General features: G+C 42.2%; 1 protein-coding gene across 1 annotated transcript; it reads right to left on the reverse strand.

The window, feature by feature from the left end:
• Positions 1-15,383: 15,383 nt before the first annotated feature.
• LOC146543812 (uncharacterized) lies at positions 15,384-23,611 on the reverse strand. The gene is made up of 3 exons (XM_085230472.1): positions 22,782-23,611; positions 20,874-20,947; positions 15,384-20,315 (listed from the first exon to the last, which is right to left on the reverse strand). The coding sequence occupies exons 1-3, from the start codon at positions 23,297-23,299 to the stop codon at positions 20,236-20,238; spliced, it is 672 nt and encodes a 223-aa protein (XP_085086598.1). The 5' UTR covers positions 23,300-23,611; the 3' UTR covers positions 15,384-20,235.
• Positions 23,612-24,333: the final 722 nt, after the last annotated feature.

Below are 24,333 nucleotides of genomic sequence, written 5' to 3' on the forward strand. Positions count from 1 at the left end.
GAAAATAAAATTATAAGCATAAATACACAACAAAATTATGTTGCATATTAAATGATATGAAAAGAGCAGAGCTGAGGTTTATAAGGAAAATATACCAGTTTGGAGGAAGAGAACTGATACTGTCATTGATGTTTTGCAATCAAAGCAGCATGCCATAATCTAAAGAAATACTAGAAGCAGTTAAAAAAAAAAATCAAAGCAATTCATACAAGATAATATTTTAATTACTTTGATGGAAATAGATAAGTGACTAGACTGTGGAAAAATCCAAGAAGCTTATATAGCTTATATGTAGTTTATAATAGGAACTGTTCCTGTTTTTTTATTCCAGTTTTAAAACAAGAACTACTCTTGTTTTCCTTTTTAAACTTTTTTTCTTTTAAAAAGGAACAAAAATGAAAATTGTGCATCTACAGAAGCAATCTATGTAGTATCTACAGAACAACTAAAATAGAAAATGTCACTTCTAACACAAGTAGTAACCTGTAATGAATGAAGACATTGTGGGACAGGTTCCCAGTCACCAGGAAATATTTCTTTAACAGAATACTATATATATATGTATATATATAGTATTCTGTTCTTATGATGTTTTGGATGCAAAATATTTCAGTGTCCTCAAGAAGTTTAATCTATTCATAGAAATAGCTGTCAGTGTTTATTCTACAAAACCATTACCACTTACTCAGGAAGTAGCTAAGCTGTAAACCAATGGAGGTACTCTATGAAGTATGTTGGAAGGGATTTGGGTTTGTCCTAAATTTACACACTTCCCTTGGTATTTGGTTTTGTTGGCTACTGCTGACAACATCCTGGAATAACCAGGTCTCTGGTAGCTGCTTGTTTTATGCTTCTTATGAGAGAAAGACAATGCACTCCATCCCTAAACTTCTAAAGGTAATGCCTACCACCAATATCAGCTCCCAACTTTCCTTTGTAAGGCTACATTTTCATTATGGACATCTCAAAAAATTTTAATTTTATGGAAGAAAATAACAAGATTAAGTTTTTGTCTCCAAATATTTTTCTATGGTTTCTTCTCCAAATTAATTTCCCCAAGATTCGCCAGATCACCTCAGATCATTTATTTGGCACACTCTGTTTCAGTGCTGTGGCAGGTGTCTTGTTCCATTCAATGGGATAAGAGGAAAATGAATCTTTGGAATCCCCCAAATAAGGTCTCCCTGTTTGGAGGAAGTCACAGGAACAATGGAGCCAGACTCAGAGGAGCAATACAAAACACCTTATTGAGTAACAAAGTTAGTCACTTACCTCAAGACAAAATTAGGTAACTTTCCAACAACAATTTACATTACAGATAAAGGGTACTTTGGCAACAGGTATTATTTCCTAGTCAACTACTTGAGGTAAATTTAGACTATAACTACTAAAGAAAATGAGTAAAATGATTGCTGCCATGCCTCTGCAGCTTTCTCCATTTTCTCTCTCTCAACATAACTGTAGTCTGAGATCAGACAGATGGAATTCTCTCTGCTTTCCATCTTGAAGAGCAGAGAGCCTTTAGCCAGCAAACATAGGAACTGCAGACTCAGAGACCCTTTCTACCACATGGCTTCTCCAAAAATAGGAAAACACTGTCTTGCTGTGGATGGATAGCAAGAATGAAAGAAAGTGAAGGAAGAGACAAAATAGTTATGTGACAGATGGCCAGAACAACAAAGAAATATTTTTAGCAAGAGGCCAAGCATAGGAAGATCTTACTATTCAAAAGCCTTTGCCATTCTATGGAATTTCTCCCCATTTCATGTTTAGTTCATGCACTGAACAAAAATGCTGAACAGATGATTAATTAGTGCATTTTGTGTAACAAATACCAAATGCAGCTTTGTTAATCACAACTCTTAATTATCAAGTGTTTGCTTTCTGTACAGTTGTTCTTAATCCTTTGCTGCTTAGCTATAGAAAATTCAGTTTCAGTAGGGTATTGTATGCGGACTGCTGAATCATGGCCTGAACCTCTGATTGATCACCTGAGGCAAGCAGTGAGTCAGCAATGGGAGCAAAGGTGAAGGCAATTATCCTGTGCTGTTGGAAGGGGTGGAGCCTGGCTCCACCTCTCCTAGACCCATTTAAGAGCTGACTGCCAGTGGGGAAGGATCTCTTCTGGAGATCTACTCCACTGCAGTTTCCCATGCTAGCCCAGATTATGGGTGAGTGTACCTATCATTTCTGTTTCCTGCTTTGGTGTAATAACATCATAGCCAAGCTCTCTGTTATACCTTAACATCTGTATATTTGTTAATTGTACACTGCTATACCATAACATTGGTATATTCATTAATTGTACAGGTATGAAATAAATCTACATCCTGAACAAGCTCCTGTAATGCTTCTGTATATCTGTTTATATGGACAACAGCATTTTTAGTTAATCACACATGAGTTTTACCAATTCCCATGTAGAAATCCAAAGCACAGGAAACTGAAAACATACTGTTTATGGAAATCTCCATATTCTGACAACTTAAAGCAAGTGGCAAAATAATTGGACCATTTTTCTTAAAGATGTGACAGCCAAATGTTGAGACAGAACAAAGACAGTGGTTAAAAAAAAAATGACACAGCGAGTGTGGATGAATGTGGCTTACTGTTATGAACTAGACTCACACGGTGACTGGCAGGTGACAGACCAGATTATTTGTAGTTTAAATTATTCTGCAAATGTTTGTGACAATTTATGTGCTCTTTGTCACACTGATATTATTATCATTACAGTATTGTAGCTAAGCAATAAATTGAAACAAGCTTACTTCCCTTTATTCCACATGGTCTGTGTTTTCACTGATTCAGTATGTGCAGAATCAAGGAAAATCTTCTCCATCTCCTCCTCCTGCACCTTCCTGTCCCCAGTTTCAAACTCCAGATTTGTACTTTGTAAAAGAAATTCATAGTCTCCATTAATATAAACAGATTTTCCAGTGACAACTAGGATGTATAATTGAAGTTGGTATATTGACTGACTTCTTGAGTCACTATGCAAAAGTTTGAAGTGTAGTGACATTAAAGAGAAATAGTGACCTCATCTTTTCCTCAGTTATTTCTTTCTTTTCAATTTAATTGCAGTTTTCTTGCTGGTCAAAATTAAGCTTGATATAAAATTGTTACAAATTAAAATCATGAAGCTTTTCACATGGGAATGATACAATTCAGAAAGCCATGTCATGTTCTGAAAACTGGAAGCCACACCTCACTGGTTTACTGATTAAGAACATTTCTTCTTTGTTTAGCTCTAGTTCAAAAAGGTTACTTGTAGCAAAATAAACACAATACAAACATTAATTGATTGTATATATAACCATGGAAACTGCACTTCTTGCCTTCAAAGAGCTTTGCAAAACACCAACAGGTCTTCATAACTGCTGGGGAGGCAGGAAACTGTTGTATCTCTATGGATCTAAGTCAAAGAATTCAAAACCACACAGCTTTAAAATACACTAGGCTGAACAACTCCATTACACAGATAGCATACAGGTACAGAATGCTGCTACTCTAGAAATGAAAAAGGAAAGCGGGTCAAAAATCAGATAAAAATGAGGGGGTACGGGTAAGGGGTTTACAACTGTGTTTTTCACTGCACTGACTGTGAGGTTGGTGAGAGCTTCTCTGAGGAGCAGGATTCTAGGGGCTGCCACCACTCACTCTCTCAATAAATGAAATAAACGCCATTGTGCACCGAGGCTTTGCTGGCATGTGAGCAACACCAGAATAGGCTGCCCAGAGCACCATCCAGCTTGTCCTTGAGCACCTCCAGGGATGAGGCAACCATAGCTACTCTGGGCAGCAGTGTCAGGGCCTCACTGCCCACTGAGTAAAGAATTTCCTCCTAACATCTCATCTGAATTTCCCTTTTCTTAGTTTGAAACCATTTCCCCTTGACCTATTGCTATCAGCCTATCTTGTCAGTCTCCTGTTTATAAACTCCTTTTAAGTACTGTAATGCTGCAATGAGGTCTCACCAAAGTCTTCTCCAGGCTGAACAAGCCCAGCTCCCTCAGTCTTGCTGCTCACTTGCCTAGCATGTGGGGCATGAACAAAGTGGCCCATTCCTTTCCTGATGTCTCAGCTGGCAGAATTTGAAACTGCTGGGTCATCTGCAACTATGAATCATATCTGGACTGCTTTATTTTGTGCTTTCTGAATGATCTACCTTCCACTAATCTCTCTAATCTTTTCTTTTGAATTTATTTATATTTTTGGCTTCTTTAACTTCCCATGGCAATGCTTTCCACATGCAAGTGTCATATGAAGAATATCTCCTGCCTCTTAACTTTGGAGGCATCCAATTCAACTACTGTATGTGACAATTCTGTTTCCTTCTCACTTTCCCTGCAGAATTTATTGAAGTCTGCTGTGTATCCCTGTTGCATCTTTAGTGTAACTCTAGCTCAAAGTGCAATAGAGATGTACTTTGTCCCTCCAGTATCTCGTCATGGTTGTCCTAGTCAAAACCCTAGAACATTTTAAATAATTGGTGAAACTTCCATTTCCTAATACACACAATTTAAAAACAAACAAATAAACAAAAACCTAGAACTTTTCAATTAGTGAGTCCAACTTTAAGCATAAGTGATGAGAATAACCAACAAAAAAAAAAATTAGTCCTGGACAGCCTATTCATCACTTCTTACTTAAACCACATCTTTAAAACTTTTGGTTTTATAAAGCCATGTGAAATTTTTCGACTTTAAGAAATTAACTTTGGGATCAGACATAACAGGAGATTCAGCTGTCTTGGGGAGAATGGTCAGCAAAGAATAATAGTCTTCAAACTTATCCCTAGTTCCTAGAAAGTCACTTCTCTGTGGACAGGAAGTTGTAATTTTTGGTTTCTCCATCAACATTTCAATATCAAAAATTAAATTTTGATGGAAGAGAGGAAAGAGCAACAGGAGGAATTTCATGAATATGAAGAAAACAATAGAAAAAAATAATTTACTTGATGAATAAGTACAGGACTTCAAGGAAAAAATATTCAACCAGTAAAAGAGAAAATCTTATGAGTAGCTGTCTGTGAAATCCATCGTGCCATGGAAATTCAAGAGAAGACATAATATGGAGTAGCAGCAATATTGTCTTTCTCCCATCTGCATTTTACCCTTTCTGTTTTCACAAAAGGAGTAAAATTAATTTACTTCAAAACATTTACTTGATCTGGCAGTATTACACAACTTTGAAGGAAAGCTCTTGATGAGAAATATTTTCACTTCTTTTTAGAAGAAAAGTACCATAAAGTGAAAGTATTTCCTGATTACTGTCTGGTTGATGTTAATTCTTTACAGCAAGTACAAGGCTTCGGATCATAGAAAGCTCTAACTGTTTCCTCTTACTACTGCTGAAGTAAACAGTTCTGTCTCCTGTTTGTTTTAAAAAAAATAGTAATAATATTATTGTGCAAAATAGCAAAATAAAAAAACATCCTTACCTATCTTTATCCAAATGCCTACCTTATACAAAGCCAGGTACTTTCTTTAGTCAAATCTCTATAAAAAAGGACTGCATATTACATTTCAATTTCTCTATGTATTTAACTCTACTCTAAAAGAGTGGGAGAACTAAAATAAAATGTTATTTTGGGAAAAAAATATGAAAGCTTAAATTATGACAAATGGCTAAAATTATAGAAGTTCCCACTGAAAAAGCCAAAATCCTGTAAATATTATTTACCATGCAGCAGGGACAGGCTGGATGATCTGTCTTACTCCTTCTGTCTTACTGCCTGCTGTACTGAGGAAGCCACTTGCCATTTCTAAATTTTATTGGACTTGCAACTCCATGAAAACATACCACAGTGCTGATCGCCATCTCCTGGTAGTTTGCTAGCTAGGTACTCACACAAACTGGCAGTCACTGAAGTTGCATAATGGGGTGGGCAGGAGCAGGCTATTTAATCAGTAACTCCCAAAGAACACTAGCAGGAATCTGTCTTGCTCCAATTTATAGGAGGGACAGGAGATTCTTTTAATATGTATATACGCAACATGAGATTAAGGAACAACGGTTCAAATGTTAGCCCAACCAGCTTATTACAAATCCTAATCAATCAAGGAAGTGGGGAAGGGGAATCAGGCAATTGTTATGAATTAGGGTGATGGGGAAAGAAAGCAGGTGATAGGAAAGAAGCAAGAATGACATAAAGCAGGGATAGTCACTACCAGGATCCAGCAGCATCCTGTTGCACACCATTCTGGTGGTCTGAGGCAAAAGCATGGGGGAGAGCAGCAGCACCGTGACCGGCCTTACACAGCAAGCAGGTACAAACACAGCAGGAGAATCCACCAGCAGGCAGGCATAGTGTCATGAGGCATCTGATGTCAGATACCTACCCTTGTGGTTGTTGGTCCCTTTTTTAGCCTTCTGCCAGCGCGGCATTCTTGGGCACTTTCGTAAGAGTCACATGCAGGCATTCCTGGGTGTATGGGAACTGCTGAATCATGGCCTGAAGCTCTGATTGATCACCTGAGGTGAGCAATGAGTCAGCCACAGGAGCACAGGTGAAGGCAATTCAGCTGTGCTACCAGAAGGGGTGGAGCCTGGCTGCACCTCTCCTAGACCCATTTAAGAGCTGACTGCCAGCGGGGAAGGATCTCTTTCTGGAAATCCACTCTGCTGGAGTTTGGTAAGCAAGCCCAGAATATGGGTAAGCTTTCTATCTATTCTCTTTTTGTTATTATAATCTGCTTTGCCTAACTCTTATTTATTTTGTAGCCATAACATCTTAATATTCATTGATTATACGCTGGGCACTTGAGTAAGAGTTGTTACCCCCTGAGATGGCCATCTCCCTCGAGATGAGCCCACACAAAAGACAGTTTCCTGGCTATGGAGCAGCTGCTTATCTCTCTTGTTACCCCTGGCCTGCAAGTCCTTAGACAAAAGATTCTTCCAACCCTGGCAGGACTTACCTGGACTTGTCCATCAGTGTTCCTCAGCAGGTTTTGAGAAAAAGATGCAAAAGGAATAATCTCATACAGAATCTTTACCTTAGAGATGAAGTCTTGCAAGTTTTGAAGCTGTCAGTCTTATCTCAAACTTTGCACAGTCCTGTGATATGGACTTTAGATACAATGCTGGGTCCTTTCTCATATGACAATAACAAGACATTGTTACACATAATGGGGTGTTGGTATAAGTTCTTCCACATAATTTTTTTTTTCCCCAAAAAAAAAGTGTTTCTAAAGTGGAAAGTGTCCTGATAATAGAAATAATTTTTTCTTCACTTGGCTTCCAACATGAGATTCTGCTAGTTCGATGTTGCTTCTAATAGTCAGTCTGATTAGTTCCTACCAAGAACTTCTACCAAATCCTCCTATCTGTGGTCTAAGTTTTGATACATCGGATAAACACAGTAACGCAGTCCTGGTGAATAAAGGACTAATTTGTTATATTGTTAAAATTGTAAAAGTAGTTGAGCACAAAGAAAGGGGAAAATGTGGGGTACTTCAACCATAAACCCAAGGAACCTGCTGATTGGTCCAAGGAGCCACATCCTAGAAACCATCCTAGAAACTGAGCCAGCTGAAGCTGGAATACTTCCTCAAACTACACCAAGGTCAGAAGCAGACAGTGAGGATGACATATGGCCTTCATCCTCCTGACCACCAGAGCAACCACCAGGAGACACCACGCATGCATAGAAGCATTAGTTAGGGGTGAAGTTTGAGGCATAGAATGGGCATGGAATATTGTAATGAATAAAGTTATTTGAGAGCATTTTCAAGTCTTCTGACTAAATCATCAATTTCTTCAATATACTTTCAGATGCTATTTTCAGTCAACATAAAAATGCTACCTGAGAATTTTCAAATGGAATGTATGGAGTTGCAATCAGATTTCAACTCAATAAAAGTGATCGTGTATCTTCACCTGACTTTCATAAGACAGTGAAAAATTCCAGTGAAAAATATCCTTCCCTTCACAGTCATGCCTTATTCATGTCATACGTTTCTGGCTGTATGCACACTTGCGAAGAACTATTTTCAAGGATGGAGTACAGGAAGAGTAAAATATCATCAAAAATCTCTGAACACATTGAGAACTCACTAAGAATTTCAAACACATCCACTGAAGCAGACAAATACGTTAATTTCACAAAAACAGGGTCAAATATCCCATTTGTTTTGTTTCTGTTGCTCTCTTTCTTTAAATGCTTTAATTAAAAGAAGTAAATATTTGTTCCCTATATACAATAACTATTCTATATTTTAAATGCTGCCCAAGCAAGCCAAAATGTTGGACACCCATGGGTTAAGGGCTGACCAGCTGGAAAGGAGCTCTGAGGAGAAGGATCTAGGTGTCCTGGTGGACAGCAGGTTGACCATGAGTCAGCAGTTTGCCTTGGTAGCCAGGAAGGCCAATAGTATCCTGGGGTGCATTCAAAATTTTTCCTTCAGGTCAAGGGATGTGGTTTTCCCCCTCTACTCCGTCTTGGTGAGGCCGTGTCTGAAGTACTGCGTCCATTTCTGGGCTCCTCAGTTCAAGAAAAGATGGAAAGTTCTAGAGACAGACCAGTGGAAGGCAACTAAGGTGCTTGGAGCCTGCAGCATTTCCTGTTTGAGGAAAGGCTGTTCAGCCTGGAGAAAAGAAGACTTATAAGTATCTAAAGGACAAGAGTCCAGTACCTGGAAGTTGTTGAAAAATGCCAGAAGTTTGTAAAACTAACACAAGGGTGCCAATTTTTCTTCACTGTTTCTTTCTCTCATCTTACAATCATGCTGAGAAACCGTAACAAGCCTGCACATTAGCTATTTACCAGATAATAAGATATAATAGATATAATTGCAGAAATAGGGATGTAATCAGCAGCTTATAGTGTCCCGCAATTAGAAGCTGAAAGTACAGTCATAAAGCTGTATGCAACTACAAAGAATATTCAGTATCACACAAATCAACTTATTTCACTCATAATTTTGTGGATTTTTTTAAATTATGTTTTCAAGGAGTTAGCTTTTGTGCTGCAATAAATCTTTTATACAAAATCTCATAATTATGATGTGTTTTGCATCTGATGCTATCAGTAACCGATAAAATCCTTGTTCATTTAAAGTCAAGATGTTGTCCTTGAAGGAAACTAGTTTAAGATAACATATGCAATTTTAATACAGTGATGAAAGAAACAAAATTAAGCAAATAAGTACATGCTCACAAAACTAAGTCTTAATCATTTTTTGCTAGAGAGCAAAATATCCATTAGACATTTTTAATATAATTTTCTGTATATGAGTACGCTTAAAGTTATTTTTTTCTCTGTATGGATAATTTTATTGGATATTTATATCCATAGAAATGGTGTCTGTTTCTGAAAACAACTTGAATTACATTTGTACATTTCATTAAGGAAAATTCCTAAGCAAAATTATTTACTTTAATTGTATTATAAACTCTTTCAATCAAAATGCATTTTATATTAGACCTATGCACATTTTCTTAAATTCGATGTGCTGTTTTGCTATTTCATAGACTTACAGTATCACAGAATTGTTTGAGTTGGAATGGACTGTCAAAGACAATCTGATCCAGCTGCTCTGCAATGAACAGGGACATGTACAGCTGGGTTGAAAAGGACCAAAATGCTCATCCAGTTCCAACCCTCTGCTGTGTGCAGAGTCACCAACCAGCAGACCAGGCTGCCCAGAACCACATCCAGCCTGGTCTGGAATGTCTGCAGGGATGGGGCATCCACAGCCTCCTTGGGCAACCTATGCCAGTGCCTCACCACCCTCTGATTGGAAAATTTCTTCTTAATATCTAACCTAAACCTACCCTGTCTTAGTTTAAAACCGTTCCTCCTTGTCCTATCACTGTCAACCCATGTAAACCATTGTTCCTCCTCCTGTTTATACACTCCCTTCAAATATTGGAAGATCACAATGAGAACTCCCCAGAACCTTCTCTTCTCCAGGCTAAACAAATCCAGTTCCCTCAACCTTTCCTCATAGGAGAAGTGCTCCAGTCCTCTCCTGTAGAATCACCTTCAGTTTTCATCAAGTTCCATACAGCTTTCTTGGAACGTTAACTACAGGTGTCATCCCTAATTAACTAATTCTGTAACCCAATGAATCTGCCCAAAAAGAGATATCTGCATAAACAAATAGTTCCCAACTTTGTAATAGATATAGTAAGTGTGCAACAGCTTCTAATACAATATTTGCTATTCATGCTTCTTTTCTACCTCTTCCAAAATTCTTCCCAGTGCAGGGTATTTTCACTGTGATTTTCATTTTCCACTGAAGCACTTAAAAAGGTTCTGAGCTGGACACAGGAATAATCCAGCTGAAAAGGAACTAAATGCAGAATGAGAATTGAGTGCTTCTGGAAGGACCTTGCTGTATGAGGATCACAGAGTTCTCACACTAAGAAAGTAGTACTGTTCCTGGAATAAAGCCTGGAGCTGGTCAGGAAATCCAACTGGAATACTATGTTTGCTATTGGTAGCAAAGAGACTTCTGCCCTCCAGAATACCCACATTCTGAGAGCTTACTCAGACTGAAAGTGCCAGCAGTGCCCCTTCCACATAGCCTGCCCCTCTCTCTGTCTGCTTAATGGGAACATGAAGAAAGGAAAGTGAAGGCAACTGGGACAAAATTCTGTCCACTTGGAAATGACTGGTTGCATTGTCAGTGACTTCCCTGGGGCCAGAAATTATAAATCTGCAATAAAAAAAGCATTACATTATATTACTGTTTTACATGTTTTAGGAAATCCCTCAATCGCACTGTCTCTAGCAGCTATGAAAAGGAGTGCTTAAACAAGCTGCTAACTGAGGACTCCTTTATAAAGCATAATTAGCTCTGATTCTACCTACTCCTTAGGAATTATGTTTTTAAAGTCTTTCAAAGTCTTCTCCATTATGCAAGTGCCTTCATCATTTTTAATAAAGCAGCTATTCTTATCCAAGTGCTTCAAACTTCATACTTAAGAACAACAGGAGATTCTAAGAGGCTTGCAACAGTCACAAATGTAGTCATTATTTTGGATACTGCCAGTTTGTAATTTGGTAAAGATATGAAAGGTGCTTATTTTTGAAAAAATATGGCTTTTGGGAAGTATGGACTTCTCTGTGTAATAAACAAGTCAAGAAATAAATACACAACTCATGCTAATTGAATTATATTTAACATAATTTAATATATATGTTTATATTGTGTTATGTATATTATAATTATTATAAATAATATATTATATATTTATATATTTATTATAATATTAATATATTTAATATAATATTAAATTGGTATCTGAACATAACACATTGGTGTGATGTGAACTAATAAAGGTGATTAGTAGAATCTACATCTGCTTGCCTCGTTTATAATTATAATTTATAATTACTGCTCAAAGAAAGAATTGACAGAAATCTGTGTGCAGCTGTTATCAAATCATACCTGTCAGGGAAATTTGTACAAATAGTGAATGTATTTCAAATTCTGCTTAGCATATGCATAATATTTTTGCTTCCCTATAAAATATTTATTTTAAATTCAGGCACATTTCACTAAGACTAGAAATTTTACAATAATTTATTACATGCTGATTTATACATATTTTTTGGCAATCCAGAAGTGCAAGCATAAACAGCTTTTAACTCCTGCACAGAAATTGAATGTTTCATAGTAATTAAATGAGCAATAAAAAACTATGTTAGCAGTCTTTCCAATAGAAATAATTGCCATGATATCATGGCCGTCCTGATATCTAGTCTGAACAGATTGTGACAGATCATTTAAAGGAAGGAAATGGGCAAAGGGCACAGACAAGAGACTAGCCAGAGATATTACTTACAAGGCAACATCATAAACAACAAAAAGATTTAAAAAAAAGTGTGAGAAAAGTCTCTACTCCAATGAAATCTTTTCAGAGTTAGCATAATTTAACATTAACCTCTCATTAACATATATATGCCTATGTAACAACTTTGATACATAAAAACTATTTAAAATATGATGCTTTCACGCTAAATTTTAAAAATTTTGCAAGCACTAAGATCCTCCAAAATATACAGTGAGAAAGAGCAGTTGTCCAGAGCTTTATCCTCGTTAGCATCATAGGACTCAGCACAGGCAAGAAAGAACGTGTGTAATTGCAAACTTAGATATTCTGTACAGATCTACTTTAAGCACTCATGTTTAAATCAGTGGTGCAGAAGGAAGCTGCAGTATATAAACATAAAGAAAGTATAAACATACTTCATCCAACTAGATTTGCGTATCAGTATCAGCAGTTTGATTCAAACCAATTAGACCACACAGTTATCTATGGAAAACATATAGTTAGACTGATAAAAAAAAACACTTCTATGTTTAAAACTATAGCATTTCCCTTGCATAGCAAGAAGCAGCTGAAGAAGGATGTTATTTTTCAAGGACTAGACAAACTGATACAAAGAGAAGTTCTTGTGCTGGATTCTCAGCTGGTATATATCAAGTTGAACACAGAGGTGAATTGAGGTGGAGCTACTCACTCTGAAAATGAACACACGCTCACAGAGAAACTGAAGGGAGCACTGGTTTCTCTTTTTTCTCTGTTCTTTACCTGTAAGATGGGACTATAACTTTTACTCATCCATTCTTATTTCCATTAACCATTAAGCTCTTCAGAAAGAGTATTGTGTATTACATTGTGTTTGTAAATAATTTGCACGTCTTGTTTAAGCAACTGCCTTAATATGAATAATGCCAATGGTTCCTCAACACCGCTACTTCCGTGTTTTTCCTTTCATGATGGCCAAAGGGATTTTTTTTGCTTATATTTATTTCTAAAAATAAATTATATTTTCATTGCTTCCCTGGACAACTGAGTGCAAATTAAGAAATAGAAAAGAAGTGACTGAGGGGAGAAACAAGGTAAATGAATTTTAGTGGGAAAGAGAGCATTGCTTCTAGACATCATCTTTACTGTCGTCACTTCCTGTATTCAAGAGATCAAAACAAAACAGCAAAAGAAACAAAAGCAACAGAACAAAAAACAAACAAAAAAAAACAACACCAAAAAGCAAAGTAACATTTGGAGCAGGCAGTGTTGTACCAATAAAAGTATCTCATCTGTACAACCTGATTAATCATTTCATAAGTGCCATATTCAGACAGCTAGACCTATATGCTCCTCTGACAACGTCTTTCCGCAAAGCCTTTACTCCCTTCTGAATAATGTTAATGGTTTCTGAACTTCTCCTTTACTGAACGAAGCACCCACAGTACTTGTTGGATGGCATAATTACAAACATTGCTGTCTGGAAATTATAACAATGAAAAATAGAATGAATCCACTCTCATGTATCTGAAATTCAACTTAGCGCCATATGAAATGACAATATATGCTACTTTCTCTCCTCCCCTGCCCATTCTTCAGTAAGTCAGTCAGTCCTATACAGATAAATTATAATACAACCACTAAGCAATGGAAACACAAGCAAACTGACCGTTGGTCAAGACAACACTATTACTTATTTATTTATCTGTCCCTTTATTTAGTTATTTTCATAAATATGAAACTCCTACCATCAAAATTATCCACTTCTAGCCTGCAGTTGAAGTTCAAGGAGAGCAGAATATTGCGAGTTTCTCAGTGGTGCTCAGATAGTAAATGCTGGAACAAGGGAATCAGCACAAAGTTGTCCTATCTGTGAACACCAAAATAGCTTAAGTCCTCCATGAAGCCTTTACTAAGTTTATATCACTTGTATTTAATGACTAAGTTAGTGGGAAAAAAACAAACATACAAAACAAACAAAGATGAATACTGAATTGTTAAGAAGCACATTAATCTCAACTGATATCCCAGAAAATAATGTCTCCTTTTTTCTGTATCCAAATCAAATACTTTCCTAGACCAGGCAGTTTCTTTTATCTACATCTGTGATTATAGTTTAATCTACCTGTGGTTTAGTTAATCATGATACCAATAAAGGTGAAATTTGACATAAAAAAGAAAAGCCCAGTAATGTCATTGTTTTTTCTACTGAGGATTTGACATTAACTCCTTTAGCTCCTTCCTTTAATATGAGCTGCAGGACCGTGTTCTGGTTTCAGCTAGAAAAAGAACTGGAAGCACTGGATATAGAAGAACCCAATTACTTCTCATATTTATCTGTGTGATCAGTGTGTCTGCTAAATACCTCTCTGAAAAGCAAACCTAGATACTCATAACGATGTTCTAGACTCTTGGCTCATAAAACAAGGGATGCTTATTAAAAGAAGTTCTGTATCTGCCTCTGAGTAAAAACATGGGTGATTTTATTTCAAATGCTCTAACTTGCTTTAAAATGGAATTAATTTTGTGTACATATATGACACATTTTGAATGCTCTTACAGCTTACCAACATTTTGTCCTTACTTATACATTATCCATAAAAACTCCAGGAAAAAACAAGTGATTTTTCCTGTCCTCTTCATAACTCTTCTCAACTTTTCACAGTCAGCCTGGGAAAACAAAACTTATTCTTTGCTTTACAGAGAAGAAGCTCAGATTCTGCTGATCTAAAGGGATCTCTACATTCTCTTACTTTCCAACACAACTCTCAAAACAACAGGCTCTGCTTTCTCTTTAAGATTTGGTTAGATAACAAAGAAAAAGTGAAACTTTAAATAAATATTGTTTACTGCTTTAAACTTTTCTTTTGCAAAAATATTTTTTTCATGGACTGAATCCTCTATGTGCAATTTATTAATCCTTCAGAGAGTGTATAAAAACTTAAGCGGCAAGACAAAATATCAGTCTTTTTCACTCTTGTTAGTGGAAGCTGTATGATGAGAGTGCTTTATTAATGGATGCTATTACATTTCTTTTTATTTTACTCCTGCATTGGGTGCTTTCCCATTTTTTATGTCTTTAGCAGAACTACTGTCTACCAAAAGATTCTGATATTCCATTAGGAAGAGCTATGTAGTGTTATTAAGTTCTTAGTAGTCTTAGTTATTCTTCTTTCATAATTTGTCAATAAGAAAACTGAGAAAGCAAAAAGGAAAGTAATAATCTAGGAAACTCATAACTTCATTTTCAAATGCCTCTTTCTATCATCTTACAATCCTCAAAGCTATCATATTTGATTACTCTGAGTGGTTGTATATATTATAGTTACAAAGATTAATCTATTGAGACTAACAGTTGCAAGTACATGTATTAACCTTACTCTCTAGAATTCTTTGATATAACAGAAGTTAGACTGAAGATCAGTTATGGCTGAAACTGGGCTGATGCTGTACTGGAAGGATTTATTTCTTGTTATCCTTTGCTTCCAATGTATTATTCTTGAGCATTAAGGTGAAAATAAAAATAAGTATACAAATAAATATGTAAATAAAAACAAAACAAATTTAGCATAAATATAAATAAATGTAAGATAAATAACTAAAATAATAAAAAACAGTTTTAAAAATGTAATTGCTTTAATTTTTATTTCAGACAAAGTTTATAGGTTACAACATTTTTTAATCTTCCAAAACTAGTCATTATTTGCCCCAGTTATGGCAAAGTGCATCATAATAAAGCAGCCCCTTATCTTCCATTTCATAGATTCTTGGATACAGTGCAATGCCACAATGTATTTTGAAAACATGACAGAGATGATTTCAAGAGTGATTTTTCAAAGAAACAGAAGAAAGCAGTAGTGGACAAGGGTCAGAAAGAGCAACAGAAATTGAGGTTGGCTGCAGTCTAACAGGGTGGTGAAGGAAACTGAAAAGACTAAATTTGTAGCACTGCTGATAGGTGAGCTTGAACACTGCAGGGGCGTGCACTGAACACAAAGGCTCTTTTTCATGCAAATACCTTCAAACATCTGCAGGAGCTCTTGCCTTGAAGTTTCTGCCCTGCTCTCCCTTTCTTGGAAGTTCCCTTCTTACCCTAATTGTTGAAGTTTATCTCTCTGCAGAGCAGGAATTGTGCAGAACTGAAGGATTTATAGCTAGAGACATTAAGTTAAAGCAGAAGTTATTTTAGATACGTCCTGTTGTACACTGCAAGTTGTGGCAGCTCAGGCAGGGTTAGAAAGGAATATAAATAAAACTCACAGATGTCTGCCATTCATAAGATCAGTTAAGTCGCCATCTCCCAGAGCTGGTTTCGGAGCTATTTAGGAGAATAACATAGGATAGATGGAATAACAGAAGTTCATTTTGAAGTGCATTAGGCACACTTCATTCTTAGCTACAGTAAGTTGAACAAATTGTTATCTTGTTTGAAAACTAAGTAAAAGTAAAGCATGATTTAGAATTGATTTTATGTTTTTATTGTCCTTTGCTCTGTATTTAGTATATAGACATTTTCAGTATTACATATTTGATTCACTTATTTTTCTTGAAAAGCAAGTGTGCCTGAAGAGGTTTGGTCTGTCTTTGTGAAGTTAACAGATAAATGAGAGAATTAAATACCTCAAGGGAAATGATCTCTAGAGGATGCCTAAGAAAGCAGGACCAGCAACTCCATATCCAAACTAGAACAGCAGGAGCAAAGTGCTTTAGCAGACGCCTTCAGCATCTGCTTGTTTGGGAAATAAAGTTCTCCCAGAAAAAAGTTAACAGCAAATTCATCTTTCTACATTTTTATAGAAAATCATTAGATTTTGTATAATTTGTAGATTTGTATAAAGTTAAGGAAAACCTGAAAAATACCCTCACTAGCTTTTCTCTGTCAATAGATTCAGAAGTTAGAAAATCGTACATATTGTCAGCACTTACACCAAGCAAAGGATCACAGAATCACAGAATCACAGAATTGTAGGGGTTGGAAGGGACCTCTAGAGATCATTGAGACCAACCCCCCTGCCAAAGCAGATTCCCTACACCAGGTCGCACAGGTAGGCGTCCAGGTGAGACTTGAATATCTCCAGAGAAGGAGACTCCACAACCCCCCTGGGCAGCCTGTTCCAGTGCTCCGTCACCCTCACCGTGAAGAAGTTCTTACGCACATTCGTGCGAAACTTCCTCTGCTGCAGCTGATGTCCGTTTCCCCTCGTCCTGTCTCCATGTACCACTGAAAAGAGACTGGCCTCACCGCTATGGCCGCCACACCTCAGATATTTATAAACCTGGATCAGGTCCCCTCTCAGTCGTCTTTTCTCAAGGCTAAACAGACCCAGTTCACTCAGCCTTTCTTCATAGTGGAGATGGTCCAGGCCCTTCACCATCTTTGTGGCCCTCCGCTGGACTCTTTCCAAGAGATCCCTGTCTTTTTTGAACTGGGGAGCCCAGAACTGGACACAGTACTCCAGATGAGGCCTTACCAGGGCAGAGTAGAGGGGGAGGATCACCTCCCTCGACCTGCTGGACACGCTCTTCTTAATGCACCCCAGAATGCCATTGGCCTTTTTGGCCACAAGGGCACACTGCTGGCTCATGGCCAACCTGTCGTCCACCAGGACGCCCAGGTCCCTCTCTGCAGAGCTCCTCTCCAGCAGCTCATCCCCCAGCCTGTATTGGTGCATGCAATTATTCCTCCCTAGGTGTAAGACCCTACACTTGCTTTTGTTGAACCTCATCCGGTTTCTTACTGCCCAACTCTCCAGCCTTTCCAGGTCTCGCTAAATGGCAGCACAGCCTTCAGGCGTGTCAGCCAATCCTCCCAACTTCGTATCATCAGCAAACTTGCTGAGGGTGGCCACTATCCCCTCATCAAGGTCATTGATGAAGATGTTGAACAAGACCGGACCCAGCACAGACCCCTGGGGGACACCACTGGTTACAGGTCTCCAGCCAGACTCTGCACCACCAACGACGACCCTCTGCACTCTGCCAGTCAGCCAGTTCTCAACCCACCTCACTGTCCACTCATCTATCCCACACTTCCTCAGCTTGGTTATAAGGATGTCGTATCAAATGCCTTTCTAAAATCAAGGTAGATTACATCTACCGCTCTTCCCCCATCCACCCAGCATGTGACAGCATCATAGAAGGCCACCAAGTTGGTCGAGCACAACCTCCCCTTGGTGAACCCATGCTGACTACTCCTGATAACCTCCTTTTCTCCCAGTTGTCTGGAGATGGTATCCAGCACAAGCTGTTCCATCACCTTTCCAGGGACAGAGGTGAGGCTGACAGGCCTATAATTACCCGGATCTTCCTTCTTGCCCCTTCTGAAGACCGGAGTGACATTGGCTATCCTCCAGTCTTCAGGGACCTCCCCTGTTGTCCAAGACCTCTCAAAAATGATGGAGAGCAGTTCGGCAATGACCTCCGCCAGCTCTCTCAGCACACGTGGATGCACCCCATCAGGTCCCATGGACTTGTGGACCTTAGTACTGCCTAGGCGCTCACGCACGTCCTCTTTCCTGACTAAAGGGAAGTCTCCCATTCCCCAGACCCTCTCACTAACCTACCAACTAACAACCTACTAACAACCAAAGGATATGCTGCCCCTTCAACCTGATAAAATGAAAGCAATCAATGCATTACAATTACAGTGCAGTTAAGTTCAAAGTATGCACACAGTTTAAATTATGCACTGAATCTTAAACATGCATGCCAGAATTGCAAAAGGAAACATCACCAGCTTTTAGGACGTTTTATATAAGATGTCTGCTACTAATGAACCAACAAAATTAAACAAAAGTGGTCCCAGGGATGGAATACCACCCTTCAAGGACAGGCCACGAGAGCTAAGGCTGTACAGCCTGGAGAAGAGAAGGCTCCAGGAAGACCTGAGAGTGGTCTTCTCAAGGGGGCTGTAACAAAGGAGGGAACAGACTCTTCAGATTCTTCACAAGGAAAAAGTTTTCTATGATAAGAACCATTTTATGATTCTATAGTAAGGGTGGTGAGGCCTTGGAGTAGGAGCACTGAGGGATCCTGGAGCCCTGAGGACTGGGCATCAGGGCCTGGGGATGGATGGGATGGACGGGATGGAGGGCACCATTCCTGGCCTGTTCCAGGGGCACCTAGGCATTGCCACCCCCCAGACCTTCCCTTGTGCTTTGTGGGGCTGTGCAGAAGAGGGGAGGGTCACAAGGTGCCCTATGGATGGCCCAGAGTCACCATGCAGATTGAACAGCGGCTATGGCTGCTGTCCCCAGTGGACCCAGATCCTGCCCTGGGCTGATACTAGCCCTTCTCCTGCCTGAAATCCTGGGGCACAAACCCTGCCTATTTGGTAGATACCATGGTTTGCTCATTGTAGTGTAAAGATTTGCTCTGGATTTAATCAAGCACAGAACTCAGAGAGCATTCCCTGAGAGATGCTACTGTAGCTGAAGAGATGAAAAAGCAGCCAGTAATCTGCAGACCAAGCAGTACTGCCTGATGTTGGTCACGGTGAACTCTTTCTGCTGCAATCTGATGATGACAGGACTAGAGATGATCTGCAAGTCCACCTCATAGATGGGAGCCAGGCATGGACACTGCAGGAGCACAGAGGTGTTAGGGAACAGCTAAGGCATCGAAAAGCATCAAAAAGCACTGAAAAGCATGACAAAGCTGCAGCCAGTAGTTTTGGGATTTTAATGAGCAGCAACCAGGATGCTATTTGCTATTGTACAAAACAGCAGATCTCTCCCTGCAGACACCCCAAAGCCATACAACATGGGAACAAACCCAGAGCTCTGCTGCACACAGCCAAAAGCCATGTCACTGCAAGTTGAAGTGCCTTGCAGTTTTTTATATTGATCCCAGTCCCTGTGAATGACCCAGAACAGAGTCAAGGTGTTGACTGAGCATGAATGTGCCTTTACTCATTAAAAGACAGAAAAGCAAGAAAGGTCCAGAGTAAAGAAGGGACTCCTCTCGGAATGGAAAGACTGGTTCAGAGCTTGTGGTGCTGCCTGGTGCCTGGGACTGACTGCCTGACTAAAAGTTTTCCTCCAAAAAGTTCAGCTTCTCCTCAGTGATGCCGACCATCTCCTCATGGAAGTGCTGTTGTCCAGGCACTTGGACTCTGCTTCAGATGGGCTACACTGGAAAGACACTGCGACACAATCCAGGCTAACTGTGATGTCTGATGGACTAAGGTCAACATCATCAGCAGAGCCAGGAGAAATGAGGGCAGGAACGTGGATGAGCTCCTTCACACAACCACAGAAACACCAAGGTTGGAAAAGACCTTCAACCAACCATCCACCTATCACCAATAGTTCTCACTAAAACATACCCCTCAACACAAAATCCAAACGTTCCTTGAACACCCCTGGGGTTGGTGACTCCACCACCTCCCTTTCCAGTGCCTTCTTTCTTATCCCCATCGCTGTTGTCATGTGGAAGGCTGTCATCAAAACTGCAGCGGATTCATGCTTCCTAAGAGCTCTCCATTGAAGGAAGCACACAGTGCATCATTGCTGGGCCTGGTTTTCCAGATTGAAACTGCTTAGATTCACCTAAGAAAAAGCAGATACACAGGGGTGAGCGTCAAACTTTCACTGTCCATGGAGACAATGGCTTGGTGTTGTTTTTCAAGTTGGCTTCAAGCAGCACGCAAGACACTCACCTGGTCAGCTCTAAACATAAAAAGAATGGAGTTAGCAATAGCTGCTAATTAAGTGTGCTCAAAGTCTTTTTAAAGCAGTTATCAGGTTCAATTTAGCCTGAAACTAAGCTGCTTGCAAAACCAAAATTAGTTCAAGCATTTTATGGTTCCAAGTCTTTATGAGAAATCATTTTCCTTCCAAGGCTGCCTTTTTCACCTTAGAAGAGAAAGGGGGGGGTGGTAAGGCATGCAAGGCAGGTAATAGCTGTAATGTCAGCTATACAGAATCCTTAGAAGGAAAACTAAGATCTGAAGAGTGTTGCCCAGATACCACTGCCCAACAGGGATGGGTAACCTGCTTTATTAACAAGTCCTGCTATTACTGTGGGGGTGTCAGGCAACTGCTCTGCTGCTCATCTGCAATCAGTAATGTTACACTGCCTTGGTTTAAACCTACATTTTGCCTTACCATCAACAGTGCAAAGGGGTAAGTGATTCTTTGCTTTTAGCTGAGCCAGGAGTCCTGTTCTCTCCTTGTCCCCCCTAGGGAAACAAAACCAGACAGTGACAAGTTGAATTATGAAAGTGGTTGACATTTGGTAATGGATTGCTGGTTAAGTAATTGAGACTGGAAAGCACGATAAGCACATGATTTCCCAGTCTAAAAGCAACACTCTAACAGTGCTACAGAATGTCCGCAAGCACGCATTGTCCGTCTGCTTTGCACTGAACCAACAAGGGCTGCTTACTGACAGTAGCTCTGCATGAGAGAGGGACGCGGTGTACAAGCAGATAAAGGCACCTCTGGGTAAGAAATGCCTTTTCTATCCCTAGAGTGACAGGCTGGCTGAGGTTACAAGGAGAAGCAGACCGCCGCCCTTATGCTGCTGTCATGAGCCCAGCCCTTGTGCAAGAGCAGCAGTGCCTGTGCTCGCCCTGCACGTGACTTTTACACATCTGGAACATTACGACACTGCGCTGCCCAGGCAAGCAAGCTCAGCATGGCATTGTCACACAGGTGTTCCTTGGTGCTCAACTTGTTCTCTTTCATGGAACTGTAGATCTCAGCAGACAAACTACAATGCAGGTATCAGAATAATAACTAGTTTCCGCTCTTCTCGAGTCCTTGGCAGAAATGTAGGGCCAACCACCTTGTCTTAATATTTACTTTGGACACTAAGTAGCAGCTTTGCATCTGACAGATGTTTTTCTGATGCAGTTTCACCATCTGATCGCTCTGCAGGCGGAAGCAGGGCTATTAAACAAGTAGGTCGCAGCACAAACGAAAGGTCAGTACAAAGGAGGGAGGGAGGCAGAAGTTTTCCGAGCGCAAAAGAGCCGGCAGAAAGAAAACCAAACACAGGGAAGGGACGGACGCGCTACATTCAGGGCAAACGCCTCCGCAGCGCGAAACCGCAGCAGCAACAGCGCAGCACAGCACGGAGATGACGCTGAGAACAGGCTACGCTCAGCTGGAAGGGCACGGCCGGACCGGGACGCCGCAGCTCCGCGTGCCGCGTTTCTCCTCTCCACGCCCGCATCCCGCCCCGCGCTCCCGTCCCCGCGTTCCGACGCAGCCCTCCCCCGCGAGGTCGCTCACCCGCAGTCCAGGCAGCCCACTCCCCGCAGCGGGGAGGGACTCCGGGCCCAAAGAATTCCACGCCCGCCCATAAAGGGCGATGGCGGGAGGGGCGGAACCCGACAGCGCTGGGAGAAAAGCGCCTTTGGGGGAATTGCGCTCCGCTCCACGCGGCCCCGAGGGTAGAGCGCTCCATGGTGATTCGTGCATGGTGCCACGCCGTGCTCGGAGATGGACGCGGCACCACAAAGCGCACCCGTGCCGGGCGGCTGCGTTACGTCATCAGAGCGCGCCGCCAGCACAGCGCCCCCTCGCGGAGGGAACAAGAGGCGCCTCGCGTGCGACGGGAAGCCGCACCGCCGTCTGTCTGCTGCGGCCGGACTGACTGCGGCCGCCTCACAGCGCCTTTGTGCTGCCTCCGGTCACTGCCCCTCAGTCAGCGCCATCCCCTCCATCTCTGTTATAGCAGGAGACACGCACGGCTCCACACAGCTACAAACACGTGGAGATGTTCCCTGGTACCACCTGAGGAGCCCACGGCCACACACCATCCCCATCTTCCCAGTCCTGCCCTGTGCTGCTGCCCTGCAATAAACAGCAATCCAACACACAAAAATCTCCATGTCTGTGTGTTCTGTGAAACCCCACAGATGTGACAATGGGGTCTGGTTTCTGGGGTGCTTCTCAAAGGAACCAATGCACGGAGCAGAGGAGGAAGCAGCTGATCCTGCCACTGATGCTGCCATTGTGCGTCCCTCCCCAGGACTCCCACACCTTCCTCTCCTCAGCCCCGCTCACCTCCTCGCAGGCTGCAGACACTGCTGAGGCACCCACGCTCCATGGCTGTCATCTTCCTCTTGTGCTGCCGGACCGCCCTCTGCAGGGCTGCGCTGAGTTCCTGCTGCTGCAGCAGCCAAACTGCTGCTCCTGTGATGACAGATGGAGGACCTCTGTGCCGGCACCCGCAGCACGTGGTCCTCGGGCTGCTGGCAGGATGGCAGGATTCTCCCTTCCCTTCCTCCCATTGCCCTCAGCTCCTGCATCCTCCTATTATGTGCGTAAGGATATGAAGACCCTGCAGAGGGATCCGGACAGGCTGATCGCTGGCTGATGCCAACGGCATGAGGTTCAATAACGCTATACGCTGGGTCCCGCGACCCACGCCGCCTGCAGCGGGACGCCAAGGTGCCCCGGAACCGCTCATCTCCAGGGAGTTCCCCAGCGCCATCTCCGGGCCGCCCGCCCGGACGCCCCGCTCCCCCATCTGCGGGCAGCCGCCAGCCCGTGCTCGCCGCTCTCCGGGAAGTCCCCCACATCCCCGGCCTCCTCCTCCCGCAGCCCCGGCCGCCCCGGGACCCCGGAAGCGGAGCGGGAGCGGGAGCGCGGCGCGGGGCGGGGCGGCGCGGCGGGCAGCCGGGCCGGGGCCATGCGGGACGCACGCGGTGATGACGCAATGACGGCGCGACGGCGTACAGAAAGGACTCCGCGGGGAGCGCCCGCCCCGTTCCGTCGACCGACCAATGGGAGTGCGGCGAAGGCGGGGCCGAGTGCGGGCTCTCCGCCAATGGCGGCTGCGGAGCCGCGAGGCTCCGTGCGGAGAAAGCCGCGCTCCACCGCCCCGCCGCCGCCCACCCCGTGCCTCAGGGACGCCGGGCGGTCAGAGGAAGGCGGCGCGGGGGCTGTGAGGAGGGACGACTGACCGTGAGAGGCGGGACCCGCCCGGTGTCCTGGAGCGGCTCCTGGCTGAGCCGGGCAGCCCCGAAAGAGCGGGAGCGATCCCACGGATCGAGACGCGATCGAGCCCGGCGCGGAGTCAGCAAGAGCCTTCGGTTCTCACTCGGCTCGAATCAGCAGCGCTGCGCTGAGCTGCTGCCCCGCAGCTGCAGTCCCCAAGTGGCGGTTTCCGTCTGTCTGTCTGTCCCCGTGCGGAGCTCCCGGAGCTGCGTGAAGCCAACGTGGAGCCGCTTCGTGTTGGCCCCGAGGAGGGAAGCCGTGAGGAGGGATGATTGTTCGGGTGGGACCTGGTTGGGAATGCGGTCATTTCTCTGTTTATTGCTCTGTTACATGATTAAATGTTTAGCGTTCGTTTTTCAACATTTTGACTGCAGTCATTTCTGCAGCTCCTATAACCCCCCTTCCCCGTGCCCACCGCCGGGTAAGGACGGGGCAGCACAAGTGGCCGTGTTATAGGACTGCAACCACCAGCCCCGTTCCTTCCCCCGCATCCCCTCCCCTCCTCGGCACCGCATGGGAAATGCTTGGGATGGGATTCCGGGAGAGCTGGGGCGGCTCAGCCTGCAGAAGAGTAGCTCGGGGGGATCCCGGGCACAGCCATTGGTTCCTGCAGGGA

This window comes from Meleagris gallopavo, chromosome 9 (genome assembly GCF_905368555.1).
Source record: "Meleagris gallopavo chromosome 9, MGAL_WU_HG_1.1, whole genome shotgun sequence".
Classification (NCBI taxonomy): domain Eukaryota; kingdom Metazoa; phylum Chordata; class Aves; order Galliformes; family Phasianidae; genus Meleagris; species Meleagris gallopavo.